The sequence below is a fragment of the Eucyclogobius newberryi genome, unplaced genomic scaffold (genome assembly GCF_026437365.1).
Source record: "Eucyclogobius newberryi isolate DKJ021-1_F unplaced genomic scaffold, fEucNew1.0.hap1 SCAF_15, whole genome shotgun sequence".
Lineage (NCBI taxonomy): Eukaryota > Metazoa > Chordata > Actinopteri > Gobiiformes > Gobiidae > Eucyclogobius > Eucyclogobius newberryi.
This window is the reverse complement of record NW_027315779.1, coordinates 11,636,037-11,652,806: the sequence shown is the minus strand read 5'-3', so window position 1 is coordinate 11,652,806 and position 16,770 is coordinate 11,636,037. Positions and strand designations below refer to the sequence as shown.

The window sequence follows — 16,770 nt, the reverse complement described above, 5'->3', positions numbered from 1 at the left end:
TACAAAAAACAACAGTTTCCCCCCTGCAAAATCTTCTACGTAATTATCTTAAAAGCAGAACTAAGTAACTTTGGCCATACAGCGCCGCCTGCAGCTCTCGGACGCAAAAGCTGTTGAAATAAGAATTGAAATAAGACGGTATAATCTCAAATAAATCATAAAACATTGCCAAATATTAAATAAGGTGCCAGGGTTTGTCAAGCTGGTTTTCCACTCAGAGCCAGCAGGGGGCGATGACAGACTCTGCAAACGCCCCAAAAATACATATCTTACCATCCCACGACTTACAAAGACTTTAACAAGGTCAAAATGTTACTTAGTTCTGCTTTAACTGTTGTTTTAGTCAAATAAGTCGTCCAACTTGTCATATTAAGCCTGGTGTCCACGTTGTTTCTGTCAATTTGTTTTTACGCCACTGATTCCCATCATTGTCATTGGCTACTTGAGGCTAGCGCTACATGCTAGTGGTGTTTTTGCACTTGGAATAGCTATGGCTGAGCTCTTCTTCTGTCACTATGTGTTTACTGTCGGCCCCACGTTTGACAGCAATGGACGCAGCGAGGGGCGGGGCTTACTCTGCGTCGAAGAGTCAGACAAGCTTGTTATCGGTTACAGCTTATCTTTGGTCGTACGGCGGTTCTAGGTTTAATTATTTGTCCCCGACCCACGTTCTTGAGCCACAACACATCTATTTTTAAATTTATCTAAACGTGTTTTGCTGTTTTATGATTTAGATTTGACAGGTTTTATTGTTTTAGAGCAAGTAAAATCAAATTGAGCACTTACGATAAAATAAAGTGGATTTAGATGACGATAAGTAATTTTTCATATTCGTGCAGTGGACACTTGGCTTTACAGACTGGGAACAGAGGAATCCGCTGCCGCAGATTGTCAGCCATGTTCGTGTCAGGAAACCCAGGGCAGCTGCGGCTACAGAAGTGTGACTGAATGAATTGAGTACTTTGGGTATCTTGAAAGACTCGTACTTTGCTAATACTGTGGGGGGAGGAACTGCAGAATCATAACTTCTTTTCATGGGGTTCAGCTTCCTGTTTTATGCAACATTTTGAGGACTTTTCCCCCATTCAAAAGAAACAAAATGTGTTAAATTGCTAATCGCGACGACAACGGTCCTAATTTGTCATCGTTCTGAAACCCGTGGATAAAAAAGACTCTTTGATTGAAGCCCGTCATTGCCTGATTTGGCACCGTTTTTTGTTAGCATTAGCGCTGGAGTTGCTAACTGGCAAATGCTCAAAGTTCATAAAAGATGTAGGAGATGTGGAAGTGCGGTGTCATATTTTTCTCTTTGCCCTTGAAAAAGAGGTCTCGATCTCAGTGGGTTCTCAACCGGTTAAATAAAGGTTTAAAAACAAGCTAAAAAAAAACATTTTCTCTACGAATAAAGTCTGTGTTTATATTTAAGCTGAGCGCGACTGGCCCGCGGCGACGGAGCGCGCGATGAAGACTGTTTAAAGAGATAAAGGAATGAAAAGTGTCCCAAACCGGGCGACGACGGAGCCTCCTGCGGCGCGCCCGACGTGTCGCGTAGGCGGTCCGTTTCTTTTTTTACCTGGTCCGACAGCAGGGCGGCGCTCTTGTCCCGCCGCTGTCCCAGAGCCCAGTGCCCGAGCATGTGGTCGGCGGTGATCTGGACGGACTGAGCCAACCAGCTGTCGAAGAGGGAACTCTGCAGCGGGAACGAGCGCGGCAGGCCTGGAACACAGCGGGACAAAAAAGGCTTCAAACTGGGCTCGGCGGTCATGTGACTCTGGTGCGGCCAATCCCCATCCCTCCATCGAGCCGGCGTAGTTTCGCTCGTCACGTTTGCCGCTCGTTGCCTGCCGTTATGTCAGTCCAACGGAATTTTTAAGTATCCGACAAATACAAACACTACATACTTTTATTTGAAACATAACTTTTATCATTTTTGTTTTCAATCAGCTTTTTGTAAGATTTTTCAATATAAACAATATACTTTAAAAAACACATTCACAATATTATCTAAATTTCTGACAATTGATTGGTCGACTAGAAAGAGGGCGCGGCAAAATGTATAAAAACAGATCAAACTTATATATTATATACTTTCCTTCCTACACGGAAAATGTTAAAATGATGGAATATGTCAGAGGCCGATGAATGCTGTTTTTGTTGTTTGGAAATAGAGTCCACTACACATTTGTTCTGGCACTGCCATATTGTGGCTTTATTTTGGTTGCAAGTTGAGAAAATGTGTTTTGAGATTGGTTTGGTACTTAATTTAGATTTTGCATTTATTCTGTTGGGAGAGTTTAAAAATGGTAAAGACTTGGATAATTTAATCATCTCATTGTTACCCAATGAGACTGTTTATTTATAAAAAAATATATTAGTAGATATTTAACTTTGGAAGCGTGTTATGGTTGAAAAAGCATAAAAAGAGATGGGACATTCTAAAACGGTTGGAACAAAATTAACATTGTACATGGAATGCAGGCATCTGCTATGAAATAAGTAAAAGGGTAGCAATATATAAATACACTATTATAAATAATTATGGCAATAATTAAAATTGAAATGTTATAATAAACAACAATACCATAAACTAAATCAAATTAAAATAAAAACAATTGTGATGGACAAAATACGATTGTATTGTATAAAACAATGGATAACATTGTATATAAAATATATAAAAAAATAAATTTATTTGTAAAAACGTCATTTCTAAATAATAAATTAAAAAAATGAATAAATAATAATAATAAATAATAATACATGTTAGGCAGAGCAAAATAATATGTCTGTTTGCCGTAACCCGACCGAGCCGTCAAAATTATAGCCGACTGAAAAAAATATATCAGCATTTTGTCAAAATGATGCCAAATTCTTTTATTTTTCTTATAGTTCGCCGACTCACCGATCGTTTTTTCAAAAAAGCGCCGTGTTGAATAATTTTGTATGACTGGAACTCACTAAAAATATTACGAAGCCGAAAAAGAAATGAAAATGAAACTTAACACGAGCGGAGAACGTTCAAGTCATTGTCTGTTGAAGCCTGACCCTTGGCGGTCACTGCGTGTCACTGGCAGAATAGAAAAAACGGAATTTGACAGTGGCTGAAATATGCAGAATTTGTCATATATGATGACCAAGACGTCGACGATTCTACGACATGAAAATGGCCAAAAAATAAAATCATTTGTCCTGTACAAAAATAGTTTATTGGCTGGACTTATTCATTTTTTTGTTTTATAGTAGAAAAAGCTTCAGTTGTAGTCATCTGGACTTAGTTAGAAAAAATAGACGTTTCGACTCTCATCCAAGAGTCATTGTCAATAAAAGAATTTAGGTCGAGAACTCCAATATTTATACTGTTCTGTGGTAAGTTTTGTTTTGTACATTTACGGTAGCATCTCTTTTGATAAATGATAATATTAACTTAATTTCATAGGCAAATTATCATTAAATTCTATATACAAATTTGGATTTTTTTATGCTTTAAAGTAAAAAAAAATAATTTACCTTCCTATCTACCCACTTGAAACATTTTGTTAGGGTTACACCAAACATACAATTAATTTTTTGATCTTTTTTTTGCCTTCAAAGTTAAAACAAAATAATAATTTACCTACCTACCTGCCCACTTGAAAAATGGTGGGTCGGGTTACAGCAAACAGACAATTTATTTGGGGCAGCCTTATCATAAATAAATAAAATAACTTTGGAAAGAAATATATGGCCTACTAAAACGCATTGAAATACTGGTGTTGTTTTCGGTTTATTTTATTTTTATATATGATGTATCAATGTTACTTAATTTTTTTTGTCATTTTGTGTGTTTTAGTTTTTGCAACTGTATAGTTATGTTAATTGTTTTGTTGTTGTCGTTTTAAAAATAAAATTTAATTAAAAAAAAAAAATGACACAACTTCCAAACTCTTAAATGTCTTCTCATTATTGCTATTTCAATAAAAATGAAATATAAACAAAATAAAATAAAAACAGTAAAAATATAAAAACAAAATAAAAACAGAATAAAAATTATCTAAAAAAATACAAATACAAATAAAGAATAATAATGACAATGAATTGTTGTTGCTATAAAACAACTGTAATTGCAAATCACTGACCAACAATTAAGTTAAAAATGTTCTGCATTTCGTCACATCTCAATTGTTGAAAACCTTTTGTTGATTTCATATTTTTATTTTTGCCAATTTCTATCGTAGCATTTGCAGCAATGAAAATATTTCTGTAACGATTTTCAGAGGGGAACGGCAGGAGGTGCTGTTTGGAAGCATTTAACAATCACACACACAAACACACACAACACACACACACGGATGTACAAGAGATACGCACACGCTCACATCGTTTTCATGACGCAGCAGGAACAAACAGAGGAGAGGGAGGGAAGACGGAGGTGTGAGAGAGAGAGAGAGAGAGAGAGAGAGAGAGAGAGAGAGAGAGAGAGAGAGAGAGAGAGGAGGGGGCAGGTGACGAAGGGAAAACTGTTGAAGCGAGAAGGAGTGGAGGGAGAGAATGATAAGAGGGGTGGAACGGACAGATGGGAGGATGGAAAGAGAGGAGCGAAAAAGACGGGAAAGAGAGAGAGAGAGAGAGGTGAGATAAAAGGGAAAGCGCATGAGGTGAGAGAGGAGGAGGAAACAAATGAGTCGAGCTTCTGCAAAGATGGAGAGAAATACGCAGGCATGAAAACTGCTACATCACGACCGGTTTGACAAGGCGAAAAGGAAGAGGCGGAGCTAAAGCAGAAAAACTTAAAGTGCCCCTGACACGTCGGACAACTCACTGAACTAACTTGTAGTAAAGATAAATGTATTTTGAATTTTGCAAAAATTATACACATTTTACTAAAGTATAGCAAATTTTTTCAGGTTTATAATTGTACTTCCTGTTTGTTATCGATGACATCACACTGGGGAAAAAACTCATCTGACACAAAACACAATTGTTTTTATGTGGCAGGCAAAAAGTACATGAGGGCACCTTTATTTTGTTAATATCTCAAAATAGGTTGAAGCTTAAAAGAGGAAATATTTTTCGTCTCTCTCTGGACCCCCTCCCCCCCAAAAGACAAAAAAAAATCTTTGGCTTCACATAAAATTTTACGCGTTGATAAAACGATAGTAGCTTGATAGACCCTGCTCACCTCTAGTCCCTGAACATCCTTTGACATTGTTTATCAGTAGAAGTTATGAACTCTCCAAATAATGTCACCTGTCACTCATGTTTGTTGACCACATTGAGATAGTCTCAAGAGGACGAGAGAGTGAGAAACTAATGTTTCCTGTCAAAACCTGTAATTTTAAGCTAATTTTAAGTAATTTATGGATGGATGGATGGAAAAAAAATGGATAAATACACCAAATCAAGTCAAAATTAGGAACTCGTAAAAACCTGTCACGTGGGTAATTTTCTAGTCAAACTCTGTTCGTCAGAACAATCATATCAACTTAGTGTTCAAATACTAAAACATATTTACTGTGTGTACAGTGTAGAACAGTCAGTCAGTTTTTTTACTTTATTTTGGCAGCAGCTCATGTTTTCTCGTCCTGCTGTAAACTCCTCCCATCATAAACATTTCAGTTCAACCGTAAAACTCGTACTTATTTGAGCTAATTTTAATAAATAAAAGCTCTGATTCTGAATTCTGAATTGAACCATTTTTTTGCTTTATAAAAGGGGGGTTATTGTTGTTGTGTTGCTTGAATTAGTTCAATATGATTGTTTAAAATGTGTTACTCTGCACCCAAGAATGCTAATATTATGCATGTAAATACTTATCATAGATTTACACCTGTTCAGTTGCACTTTGTGAAGACATTTTGAAAAAATAAAACGACAGGAAGTAGAGCCGCGTTCTAAAACTGAATCCATCTGTGATGTCATCACTATGCGACGTGCCGTTGAAAACACAGAGACAGTTTATACTTAACTGACACACTTTTCAGACAGTTTAAACAAAATAAAGGTGTCATATGGTATTATTGTGTGTCAGATCAGAACGGTTGTGTCATTTATGTGGATTTTGACTCTTGTTTACAGTCTGGTTACTAGGTAACAGTTGTGGAATTACTTCTCCCTATGTCACATTTGCTGCTCATGTCTAACCAGGAAGTATAATGATAAACTTCACAGAGGGTGAAGAAGGTGCTTTATGTATATTCAATCTAACTGTGAGCGCTTCTACACAGATCTGACCTGTAATGCCATATCATGAAATGGTTATGATGACAACATGAAAGCAATATCAAACTGTAGTATTCTAACTTACATATAAATCTCACAGTTTAAGTACTTTTTGGTAGAAAAAGCACTGTTTTAGTTTTTTGAGTGTAGCTTGGGTCAAAGTGCACCTGTAATTAAAAAGGGGCGTGGCCAAACAGGGTCGTGATAACCTATAACTGAAAACGGCATCAAAGTAGTCTCGGAGGGTTGTTACTTTTACTCAACTACTTTTATTTGAGTAACTTTTCTAAGAGGGTAGTTACTTTTACTCCAACTTGAGTTCTTGTTTGTGTTTCAGGCTCTAGTTTGCCTTTTATCTGATTATTTATCAAGTGTATTGCACATCAGTTTAAGTATTCAGCATGTGAAGTCTCAGGACACAAAGACTGTGGAACAAAACACAGAGACTTTTGAAATTAAATCATTTTATGCCTTTTAATGATTTTAAAGAACTAATCAAGAACGACCTTTGATCTCATATTTTATGTGTAAATGTGTTTTTATGTATAGATTAATTTTCTTGAATATTTATTTTTGTTTTCGTGTCCTGTGTTTGTTTGTGGTTTATTTTATGTTGTGTTTTAACAGGTGAAAAAGAGAACTTTTCTCATTGTGTTTTCCCTGTATAAATAAATCAAATAAATGAATGAGTTCCTCTTCTCACTGTGAGAGACTCTGTGTGAGAGGAGAGAAACAGACAGAGGAAAGGGGTGAGAAAGAAAGAAAGTGGACAGGGAGAGAGAGAGAGAGTAAAGAAAGAAAGAAAGAAAAAAGAGGGAGGGCTGTAAAACAAAAGGATGGAGACAGAAAGAGGAAAGAGAAAGATTGTGAGAACATAAAAGAGAGAATGGATGAGGGGAGTGATGTGGAGAGGGGGATAGAAAGAGCACGAAAGAGAGGAGGGAGAGAAGGAGCGAGTGTGGAAAGAGAGAGAAGGGGGAGGGAAAGAGAGAGAGGGGGAGAGAGAGTGAGGGGGGGAGGGAGAGAGAGAGAGAGAGAGAGGGAGGGAGAAAGAGAGAGGGGGGAGAGAAGGAGCGAGTGTGGAAAGAGAGAGATGGGGAGAGAGAGGGAGAGGGAGAGAGAGAGGGGGAGAGAAGGAGCGCGAGAGAGAGCGAGAGGGAGAGAGAGAGAGAGAGGGGGGAGAGAAGGAGAGTGAGAGACAGGGGGAGAGAAGGAGCGAGTGTGGAAAGAGAGAGAAGGGGGAGGGAAAGAGAGAGAGGGGGAGAGAGAGAGAGCGAAAGAGAGAGAGATAGAGCGAGAGAGTGAGGGGGAGAGAGAGGGAGAGAGAGAGAGAGAGAGAGAGAGAGAGAGAGAGAGAGAGAGAGAGAGAGAGAGAGAGAGAGAGAGAGTAGGTGTATTGGTTCTAAACAGTGGCAGGATTGTTAAACAGAGCCAAAATGTCTCCCTGGAAACAGCAGAAAAAAGAAAAGAGGGAGGGACGGAGAAGTGGCCACTGCAAGTCAACAACCACTCGAGACAAACAAACACACAAACAAGAAAAGTACACGAAGCAGCGGCGCAGACGAATGTGGAGATTACAGCTGTAATAACTGCAGTTTTACAATAGAGAAATACTGTGAATACAGAGCAATGGGTCAAGACCAGGACTAAAGCAGGACTAAAGCAGGGCTAAACCAGGGCTAAACCAGGGCTAAACCAGGGCTAAACTAAGACTAAACTAAGACTAAACCAGGACTAAAGCAGGACTAAAGCAGGACTAAAGTAGGACTAAACCAGGACTAAAGCAGGACTAAACCAAGACTAAACCAGGACTAAACCAAGACTAAACCAGGACTAAACAAGGACTAAACAAGGACTAAACAAGGACAAATCTAGAACTAAAGCAGGACTAAAGCATGAATAAACCAAGACTAAACCAGGACTAAACCAAGACTAAACCAGGACTAAACCAAGACTAAACCAGGACTAAACCAGGACTAAACCAGAACAAATCTAGAACTAAAGCAGGACTAAACCAAGATTAAACAAGACTAAACCAGGACTAAACCAAGACTAAACCAGGACTAAACAAGGACTAAACCAGGACTAAACCAGGACTAAACCAGGACAAATCTAGAACTAAAGCAGGTTTAAACCAGGACTAAACCAGGACTAAAGCAGGACAAATCTAGAACTAAAGCAGGATCAGTGATTCATGCAGAATTCAAGCCAGTCTTCCATTGGCGCTCAATAGAAAAGTTACATAGTCCACCTTTAACCTTTAAGATGTGTAGGTTTATCTATTGGTGTATTTACCACCATTAAAACCAAAACACACAAATAATGAAATAAAAAAAATAATCTGGCACAAGTGACAAAGTAAAAGAGCCAAAATGCACATGGAAAGTTCCTTGCACATCTCAGTTCCTTGTTAAAATGAGGAGAGTAACTAGTATGAATTATTCAGAGCAAAAGTTAGCGTTAGCAGCACTGCGCAGTGTTCTGCTGATTTTAATGAGACCTGGTGAAGATTTCAAATTGTGTCCAAAAATAGGACTCGGTAATTATGGTTTACGCCGGCTGCACACTGCAAAAAATGTAAATGCGGTGGAGTTATTTCAGTTCATGCTCATTGTCATTTGATTATTTCAACTTGTTAAAGGTGTCTATGTAAGGGTGAGCCACGGAACGTTCCACAGTATTAATATGATTATATTTACTATTATCATTATTATTATTATTATTATATTATTATTACTGTTATCATAATTATTAATAATGTCTTAAAATTTATAATAATAATAATACTAATAATATAATTAAAACACCCGGAACCCCTAACTGGAACAAGCGGTAGAAAATGAATGAATTCATATTTATAATTATATCTATTATTATTATCATCATCATCATCATCATCATCATCATCATCATCATCATCATTGTTATTATCATTATTTTAATAATTACTACCATTATTATTATTTTATTTATTATTATTATTACTATTATATCATTATTATCATTATATGTTTTATTTTTATCATTATTATAAGGCTACCACAAATAAATTGTCTGTTTGCTGTAACCTGACCCAACATTTTTCAAGTGGGTCGGACGGTAGGCAAATTCTTATTTTTTTTAACTTTGAAGGAAAAAAAAAATATCAAAATTTTGCCATTATTTGACTCGGAGTGACCGCCAGGGGTCAGGCTTCAACAGTTCAGGGGTCAGGCTTCAACAGTCCAGGGGTCAGGCTTCAAAAGTCCAGGGGTCAGGCTTCAAAAGTCCAGGGGTCAGGCTTCAACAATCCAGGGGTCAGGCTTCAACAGTCCAGGGGTCAGGCTTCAACAGTCAATGACGGAAAACGTCTCAATCAACCCGAGACTAAATCTCCTGACTTTAAGATATTTCAATTGACCTTTTGTACGCCGTTATCCTTTATTTTAGTAGCAAAGGCGAGCGGGGGGAACATGCGGGGGACACGGGCGCCGCCATGTTTGTTGTGATAACGCTGCTGAGTGTGTTCATCTCCCAAATTGACTTGCGCATTGCAAGTCAAATTTAAATGAAGCCACACCATGACATGTGACGGTATGAGCGGTGGCCAGCCCAGTGGCGCTGACAGAGCCGAATAATCATGTAAAAGACAATATAGGTTCCCTCCTGCATGGTCTGTTTGATACAGAAGCATATGTCGGACCGAAAATGAAGTGGCATATGCAATGCGCAATGCATTATTTGTCCTTTGGGATGAAAGATAGGTAAACCAGCGCTGTAAAATTATTCTACACAGCGCTTTAGGAAAGAACGGTCGGTGAGTCACGAAATATTTGAAAATAAAAGAATTTGGTGTTTTTTTTTACAAAATGCTGATATATTTTCAGTCGGCTAGTTTTATACCGGGTCGGTCGGGTTACGGCAAGCAGACATATTATTATAACATTATTTTGCTCAGCCTAATTAATAATCTATTTATTTCTATTATTACTATTATTATTATTATTGAGTGTCTGCTTATGATGTCATAAAGCAGTTTCCACTCCTTAACACTTTCACAGATTTCAACAAGTTATACCTCTTTACGATCACTTTCACCGTCTTAGGGGGGGCTATTGCTTTTGACATTTTTACCTACCAGAATATTTTTCAGTATTTGCAAAAGTAAATTGCTAATGCTAACGCTAATGCTAACACTAACGCTAAAGCATTAGCTCCCTCTGTACAGGGAGGAGGGGGTGCAGCCGGGTCATCGAGGCTCTCTCTCTTTCTCCCTGCTCAGGTCTGCGTTCAGCACAATCTTGCAATAAATCAGGACAGACAACTATTTGAGTCGCAAACTACGCAATCATCGACTGGAAATTACTGAGCGTCATTGGTATGCCGCAAAACGCAGCAGAAAACATGGCCGTGCAGGAAGGTGGCCGCGTGGGAAGGCTGAATATTTTTCAACAAATATTGAAAATTTTCAACAACACATGTAGTACTCTGACACACATGTGTTATACACATGCAGTACTTTCACACAAATGCAGTACCTTTTCCACAAATTTTGCACATTACACTTCTTTACACAACTAAACTACATGTTGTTGTTGTAGTTTTATGGCGGCTGGTATCCAAGTGTTACATTGGCGCTAGACTTTATTCTTCAGACTTTATTCTGTGTTTCAAAGCCCATGAGTTCAAAGCACCTTAGAACAGACTCGAGCATTCCTTGGAATGAACATTCCATTCCATGGCTCAAGCCTAACAAGAATAAAGTCTTTACTACGCACATGTAGTACTTTTACGCAAGAATGCAGACACTCGCAATGGTTTCAGCCATTGCACATTATCTAGTTATTATTATTATCATCATCATCATATATTATAGATTACTTATTAGGTTGCTTATTCACTTTTGGAGTAATTCAGGCTCAAAGGCTCCATCATTATTACGAGTTTCCTCTTTCTTTCCCGAGCACAGGCTCATTTGCCTGTCGCCGGTAGAAAGCCTTCTACTCTGTGCACATAATGAACATAAACTTTAATACTAACGAGCCTTTGAGCCGCGTCCCGCTCGGCTGTGCTGCGTGGGCGCTAGCTAACACCTTTCTTTAGATTGTTGTGTATCGTCTGTTAAAATGGGGCAGCAGGTGGGAGAAGGAAAGGAACGCCGGCAAAATCACTATTTATCTCAATTCAATGTTTACTTTGAATATAGTTTTTAATGGGCGAACGCCAAGCTGTGGGCTGCATCGACACAACAAGCCTGTAATGGAACAAGCATCTTTTATTCCACCGTGAATGAATACTGGCACATCAAATATATTAGAAACCAAAAAAATGTATTTAAAAAAGTGCCAATTTTCAAAAACTAAAAAAAAACTAAATTAGGTATTTTTTTAGTTCAATTAAAATAAGTTAAGTCCTTTCTGCTCAGCTTTTACTCAAAAAACTAAATTGATCATTCAGAAAGTTTGATTCCATAAGCGTGTCACTGTGATCACTGCAGTGTTTATAGTATAGTATAGTATAGTATAGTACATAGTGTGTACCTATGTCTTTGAGCAGCGGCCCGTTCTCCGACTTCCACCGCTCCTTCTTGTCCGGACTGCTCTTCCATCGCTCCTTCTTCTTGTCCGGACTGCTCTTCCCTCGCTCCTTCCTCCTCTCCTTCTTACGCTCCTTCCTCTTCTCCTTCGCCCTGTTTGGCTTCTTCTTTTCTCCTTTCTGGCTTTTCTCTGCGGACACACAACAACAAAAGCTCCAGTCAGACGCTCCACACCGGCGCAACAGCACGTTTCAAAGGCTAACGCACACGTTTCAAAGGCTAACGCACACATTTCAAAGGCTAACGCACGCATTTCAAAGGCTAACGCACGCATTTCAAAGGCTAACGCACACGTTTCAAAGGCTAACGCACACATTTCAAAGGCTAACGCACGCATTTCAAAGGCTAACGCACACATTTCAAAGGCACACGTTTCAAAGGCTAAAGCACACATTTCAAAGGCTAACGCGCGCATTTCAAAGGCTAACGCACACATTTCAAAGGCTAACGCACACGTTTCAAAGGCTAACGCACACATTTCAAAGGCTAGCGCACGCATTTCAAAGGCTAACGCACACATTTCAAAGGCTAAACGCACAACTTTCAAAGGCTAACGCACACGTTTCAAAGGCTAACGCACACGTTTCAAAGGCTAACGCACACGTTTCAAAGGCTACCGCATGCATTTCAAAGGCTAACGCACGGATTTCAAAGGCTAACGCACACGTTTGAAAAGCTAACGCACGCATTTCAAAGGCTAACGCATGCATTTCAAAGGCTAACGCACACGTTTGAAAAGCTAACGCACGCATTTCAAAGGCTAACGCATGCATTTCAAAGGCTAACGCATGCATTTCAAAGGCTAACGCACACGTTTGAAAAGCTAACGCACGCATTTCAAAGGCTAACGCACGCATTTCAAAGGCTAACGCACACATTTCATAGGCTAACGCACATGTTTCAAAGGCTAACGCACACATTTCAAAGGCTAAGGCACACGTTTGAAAAGCTAACGCACACATTTCAAAGGCTAACACACACATTTCAAAGGCTTTTTTTTTCATTCATGACAAATGAAAATATTACAAAAAATGACAACACAGTCGCAAACAAAAATAAAAATATACCCCACCCTTCACCTCACATTCACACACAAAAGCACATTCAAAAACTTAAACGAACTAAACAACATTGATACATAACGGAAATAAAGAAAGAAAACAGGTGATAATATATTTACTTTTACCTAAGTAACAAAATAGAGTACTTCTTAAGATAAGATAAGATATTCCTTTATTGTCCCACATGGGGAAATTTCATTGGTGCAACGCAGGTAGATACAGAGGTAGATACAGAAGAACAGATCACTTATAGGAAGTCTGAAAAACACTTTCAGTAGAAGATCTCCTATAAATAACCACGTATTGTACTGTACATAATAGTTTTGTAGCTTTATGGTTCTTGCAGTGTTGTATTTTTATCATTTAATTTTTTTTCACAATAGAAAAAGCAGGAAAAACGTCTTTAAAAAGTGACATTCAAGTCCATTATGTTTTATTATTATATATTTTTTACAAAATATAAAACGCCACAGTAAGAAAAAAACAAAACAAAATTCAAACCAAATATTAGAAAAAGAAACCAATAAATAACAACAGTACTGAAATAAACAGCTGAAACTGAATGAACACCAGAACTTAACACGTTGGCTTGTTGTGTTTTTCTAATTTGTTTTATGGCAGAAGAAGAGATTATGGAGGCCTTTAGCGCCCCCCGGGGATCTGAGAGGGAATCCCAGAGGAAACGCTGCTCAAATGTTGCCTTTTCTTTTGTGTGCAACATTTTATCTTCTGATCTCCAACGCACGCGCACACAGATGCACGCACACGCGCACACGCACGCACGCACACACACACACACACACACGCGCGCATACACACACAGACACGCGCGCACACACACACACACACACACACACACAGACACGCTCACGCACACGCACACACACACACAGAGTCGACGGTTTCACCATTTAACAAAAGTGCTCCTCTGATCTCCGACTGTCGTGTGATGTACAATCGGAAAAGTGATTTGGAAGAAGGTTTTCCCTGTGTTTTTACCATTTGTTTCAAAATCATTCATTTGTAACTGGGAGCTAAAGGTACATAAATAAGAGTAGTGTTGGACAATATTGACCAAAATTAAGATTCAGTGGATATTCTTTGGATTTTGGATGACGGCGCCGACAGAAATGCGCTAGAACAAGAGCTGAATGGACTGTCAAACTAAGTGCAAAATGTTATGCTTTCAATGAAATGATTTTGCAGTTATTTTCATGTTGATGTACTCTTTGTATGGGTTATAGTCACAGACAAGTTACTCTAATTTTGCATGTCGCCAAAACAAATGAGATGTTATCAAGTCTTTTATATTTACTGGGTTAAAAAAAGAGGCCAACTTTGTTGTCCAGACCTTGAGTGTCCTTGTGCCCTCTGCACAGGACATGCCCCCTTCCGCACGGACACTCCCTCTGCACCAGACACGCCCTAAGCATCAGACACGCCCTAACCACCTGACACGCCCTCAAAGCTTTCAAGAGCACAGACTTTGTGTCTATCCAATCCTAAAATATAACAAAAAACTGTCTGCGAGTAGGCTAGTGTTTATTAGCATAGGCATGCAATAATATGTAAACTAGCATTAGCATTAACCTGTTACCATCCACCTATTTTCGCCCTGTGCACAATGGTTGGACATACCCAAATGGCATTGCTTATTAAAAGATGATCTTATGTTCCACATGCAAGTGTGATGCATCGTTAGAAAGCTTAGGCCTTCTAGTTTCTGCAGATGTGCACATGAACACTGCCAGGGCTTCAGAACTTACACTACAGAGGCCCAAACATAAACAAAACATCCTTTTTTAGTCTCGCCTGAATATTGTCAATTTGTAATGGTCCTGAGCATGACATACTTCATTGTGTGCATATGCTGTTCACTGTACATAATGTTTATCTTGTTGACAACAACTGTGTAAAGTTTCAGATCTCTAGGAACAGGCATTTTGGTGCTGTTGACCTTTTTGTATCAAAAAGTATATTCGGAACAAGTGATCCAAATATGTGCATATGTAGCTCCTCTATGATCATAAAACATACATTTTGATGTTTTGTAGGCCACTGATACCTATTATAACTGCTAAAAACAATGTATGTGAAAATGTGTAAATATGAGTTTACCCATGAATTTCCCATATAGAGGTTGAAAAAAATAAAATAAATTATAATATTTTTATTTTATTTTTGTATTGGTATAATAATACATATATCTAACAAAATGCACGTCCAAAAGGCTAATAAAATCAGAAAACGTTATGCGCAAAATCCTCCCGAGAAATCTGGCTCTTTACAGCCTTCCCGGAGCCTTACGCACGAGAATACAGAAGATTCTGTGTCAATAAGGCCTTTGTCCCGCCCCTCTTTCTAAAGCTATTCTCATTGGCTAGAATAATCTGTCAATCAAATTCAGCTACGTCATTCGCACGCGGCGCTATTTAGATGTAAACAGACTAATCCATGTGCGTCGCATTTTTTTTTGCGGAGGCTGTAGCAAACAAACCCGTGGACAGAAAAATTCGTGGATGGTATCATTCTGTAGGTAACAGTCTGAAGAAAAGAAGGATATCCAACATTATTTTATAGGTCAAACAGGTCATTTGTTATGGACGGAGAAATGCGCCGGACAAGCGCATTCTCGTCCGGCGAGAAACGAAGAAAAGTTTGTTTACTTAACAATATCTCGAAATCGGATAACTTCAGGAAAAATACAAGTGGATATTGTTTTTCAATGATTCCTTACGGACAGACTGAGTACAAGGATGTACAGAATTAAAGCCTTTTCGTCCGTCATAAACAGCAAACAGGTAGGACATGCGTTTGTAAAAGTTGAGACTTTCTCACAAACTATTGGCAATTGCTTCTTGGGGCATATTATTCAATGTAAATCAATGACATATTCGTTTTGTTGAGAAAATAAGCTTTAAAATGATGTATGGCTTGCTGGTATTGACAACGGAAATAAAAGTGATGATGTAAGAGAATATTTGAGATATAGAAAATGCTCGCCGGCGGACAGGTGGGTGGTAACAGGTCTGCTAACACCCTGGCACAAACAGCTCAGTCTGGAGTGATCTCTGTGAGTCCACTGGTGACCACAGTCACACATTTCAGGACAAACGGTGTCTTTGGGGACGTGACAGAAGAGAAAGAATACTTTGTTTTGAGACTTTTTTGAGACTTTTTGTTGGCAATGCCCACAGTGAACATGCTACTTTTGATCTGAAGATGGCAGTAGCAACGAGAGTGTGACGTCACTTGAGTTGAATGAATAGCCAGATACATTTTGTGATGGCGCTTTAATGCCATTATGTTTTGGCTGTAGTTAGCACATAAGCTTTCTTTTGGTGCCAACAACAACAACAACAACAACAACAACAACAACAACAACGATAACATAATAAAGCAAATCACAAACCCAGAGCAGTCAGAACTCAGAAGTTGCAAATGACAGCTCAGACGACACATTTCACCAAAACGCAGTAAACACGACAATATTTAAGATTTTACCAATTTTTTTGTTGCCTATTTTTCTCCAGTTTGACCATTTTGGTGAGATCTATAATAGCAGGATTTCTTTTTAGAACTCAGCTCTATGCTTTATTTTGAACTGCCTCACACACTGCAATTCGACAGTTGTAAAACTACTTCACAGAAAGATGAATTCTAAAGGGTCATGTTCCTGGGACGGTCATGAATCAGAACAAATGCATGAAATAAAAAAACACAATACTTGTATTTATTATTTATAATAAAATAATCTACCCTCAGAATGTTGATATTATTGATGTATACATAATCTAAAGTGCATTTTTGACTAAAACTGGAACTAAATCTGGAGCTAAACCTGGAGCTAAACCCGGAGCTAAACCCGGAGCTAAACCCGGAGCTAAACCCGGAGCTAAACCCGGAGCTAAACCCAGAGCTAAACCCGGAGCTAAA

General features: G+C 38.6%; 1 protein-coding gene across 1 annotated transcript in view; it reads right to left on the bottom strand.

Moving 5' to 3' along the window:
* jade2 (jade family PHD finger 2) overlaps window positions 1-16,770 on the bottom strand; it is a 218,363-nt gene that overhangs the window by 7,456 nt on the left and 194,137 nt on the right. Inside the window, exons 14-15 of the mRNA XM_072445655.1 lie at window positions 11,718-11,903; window positions 1,574-1,716 (exon numbers count right to left, since the gene is read on the bottom strand). Coding sequence (XP_072301756.1) covers window positions 1,574-1,716; window positions 11,718-11,903 — 329 coding nt within the window. The remainder of the gene's footprint in view (window positions 1-1,573; window positions 1,717-11,717; window positions 11,904-16,770) is intronic.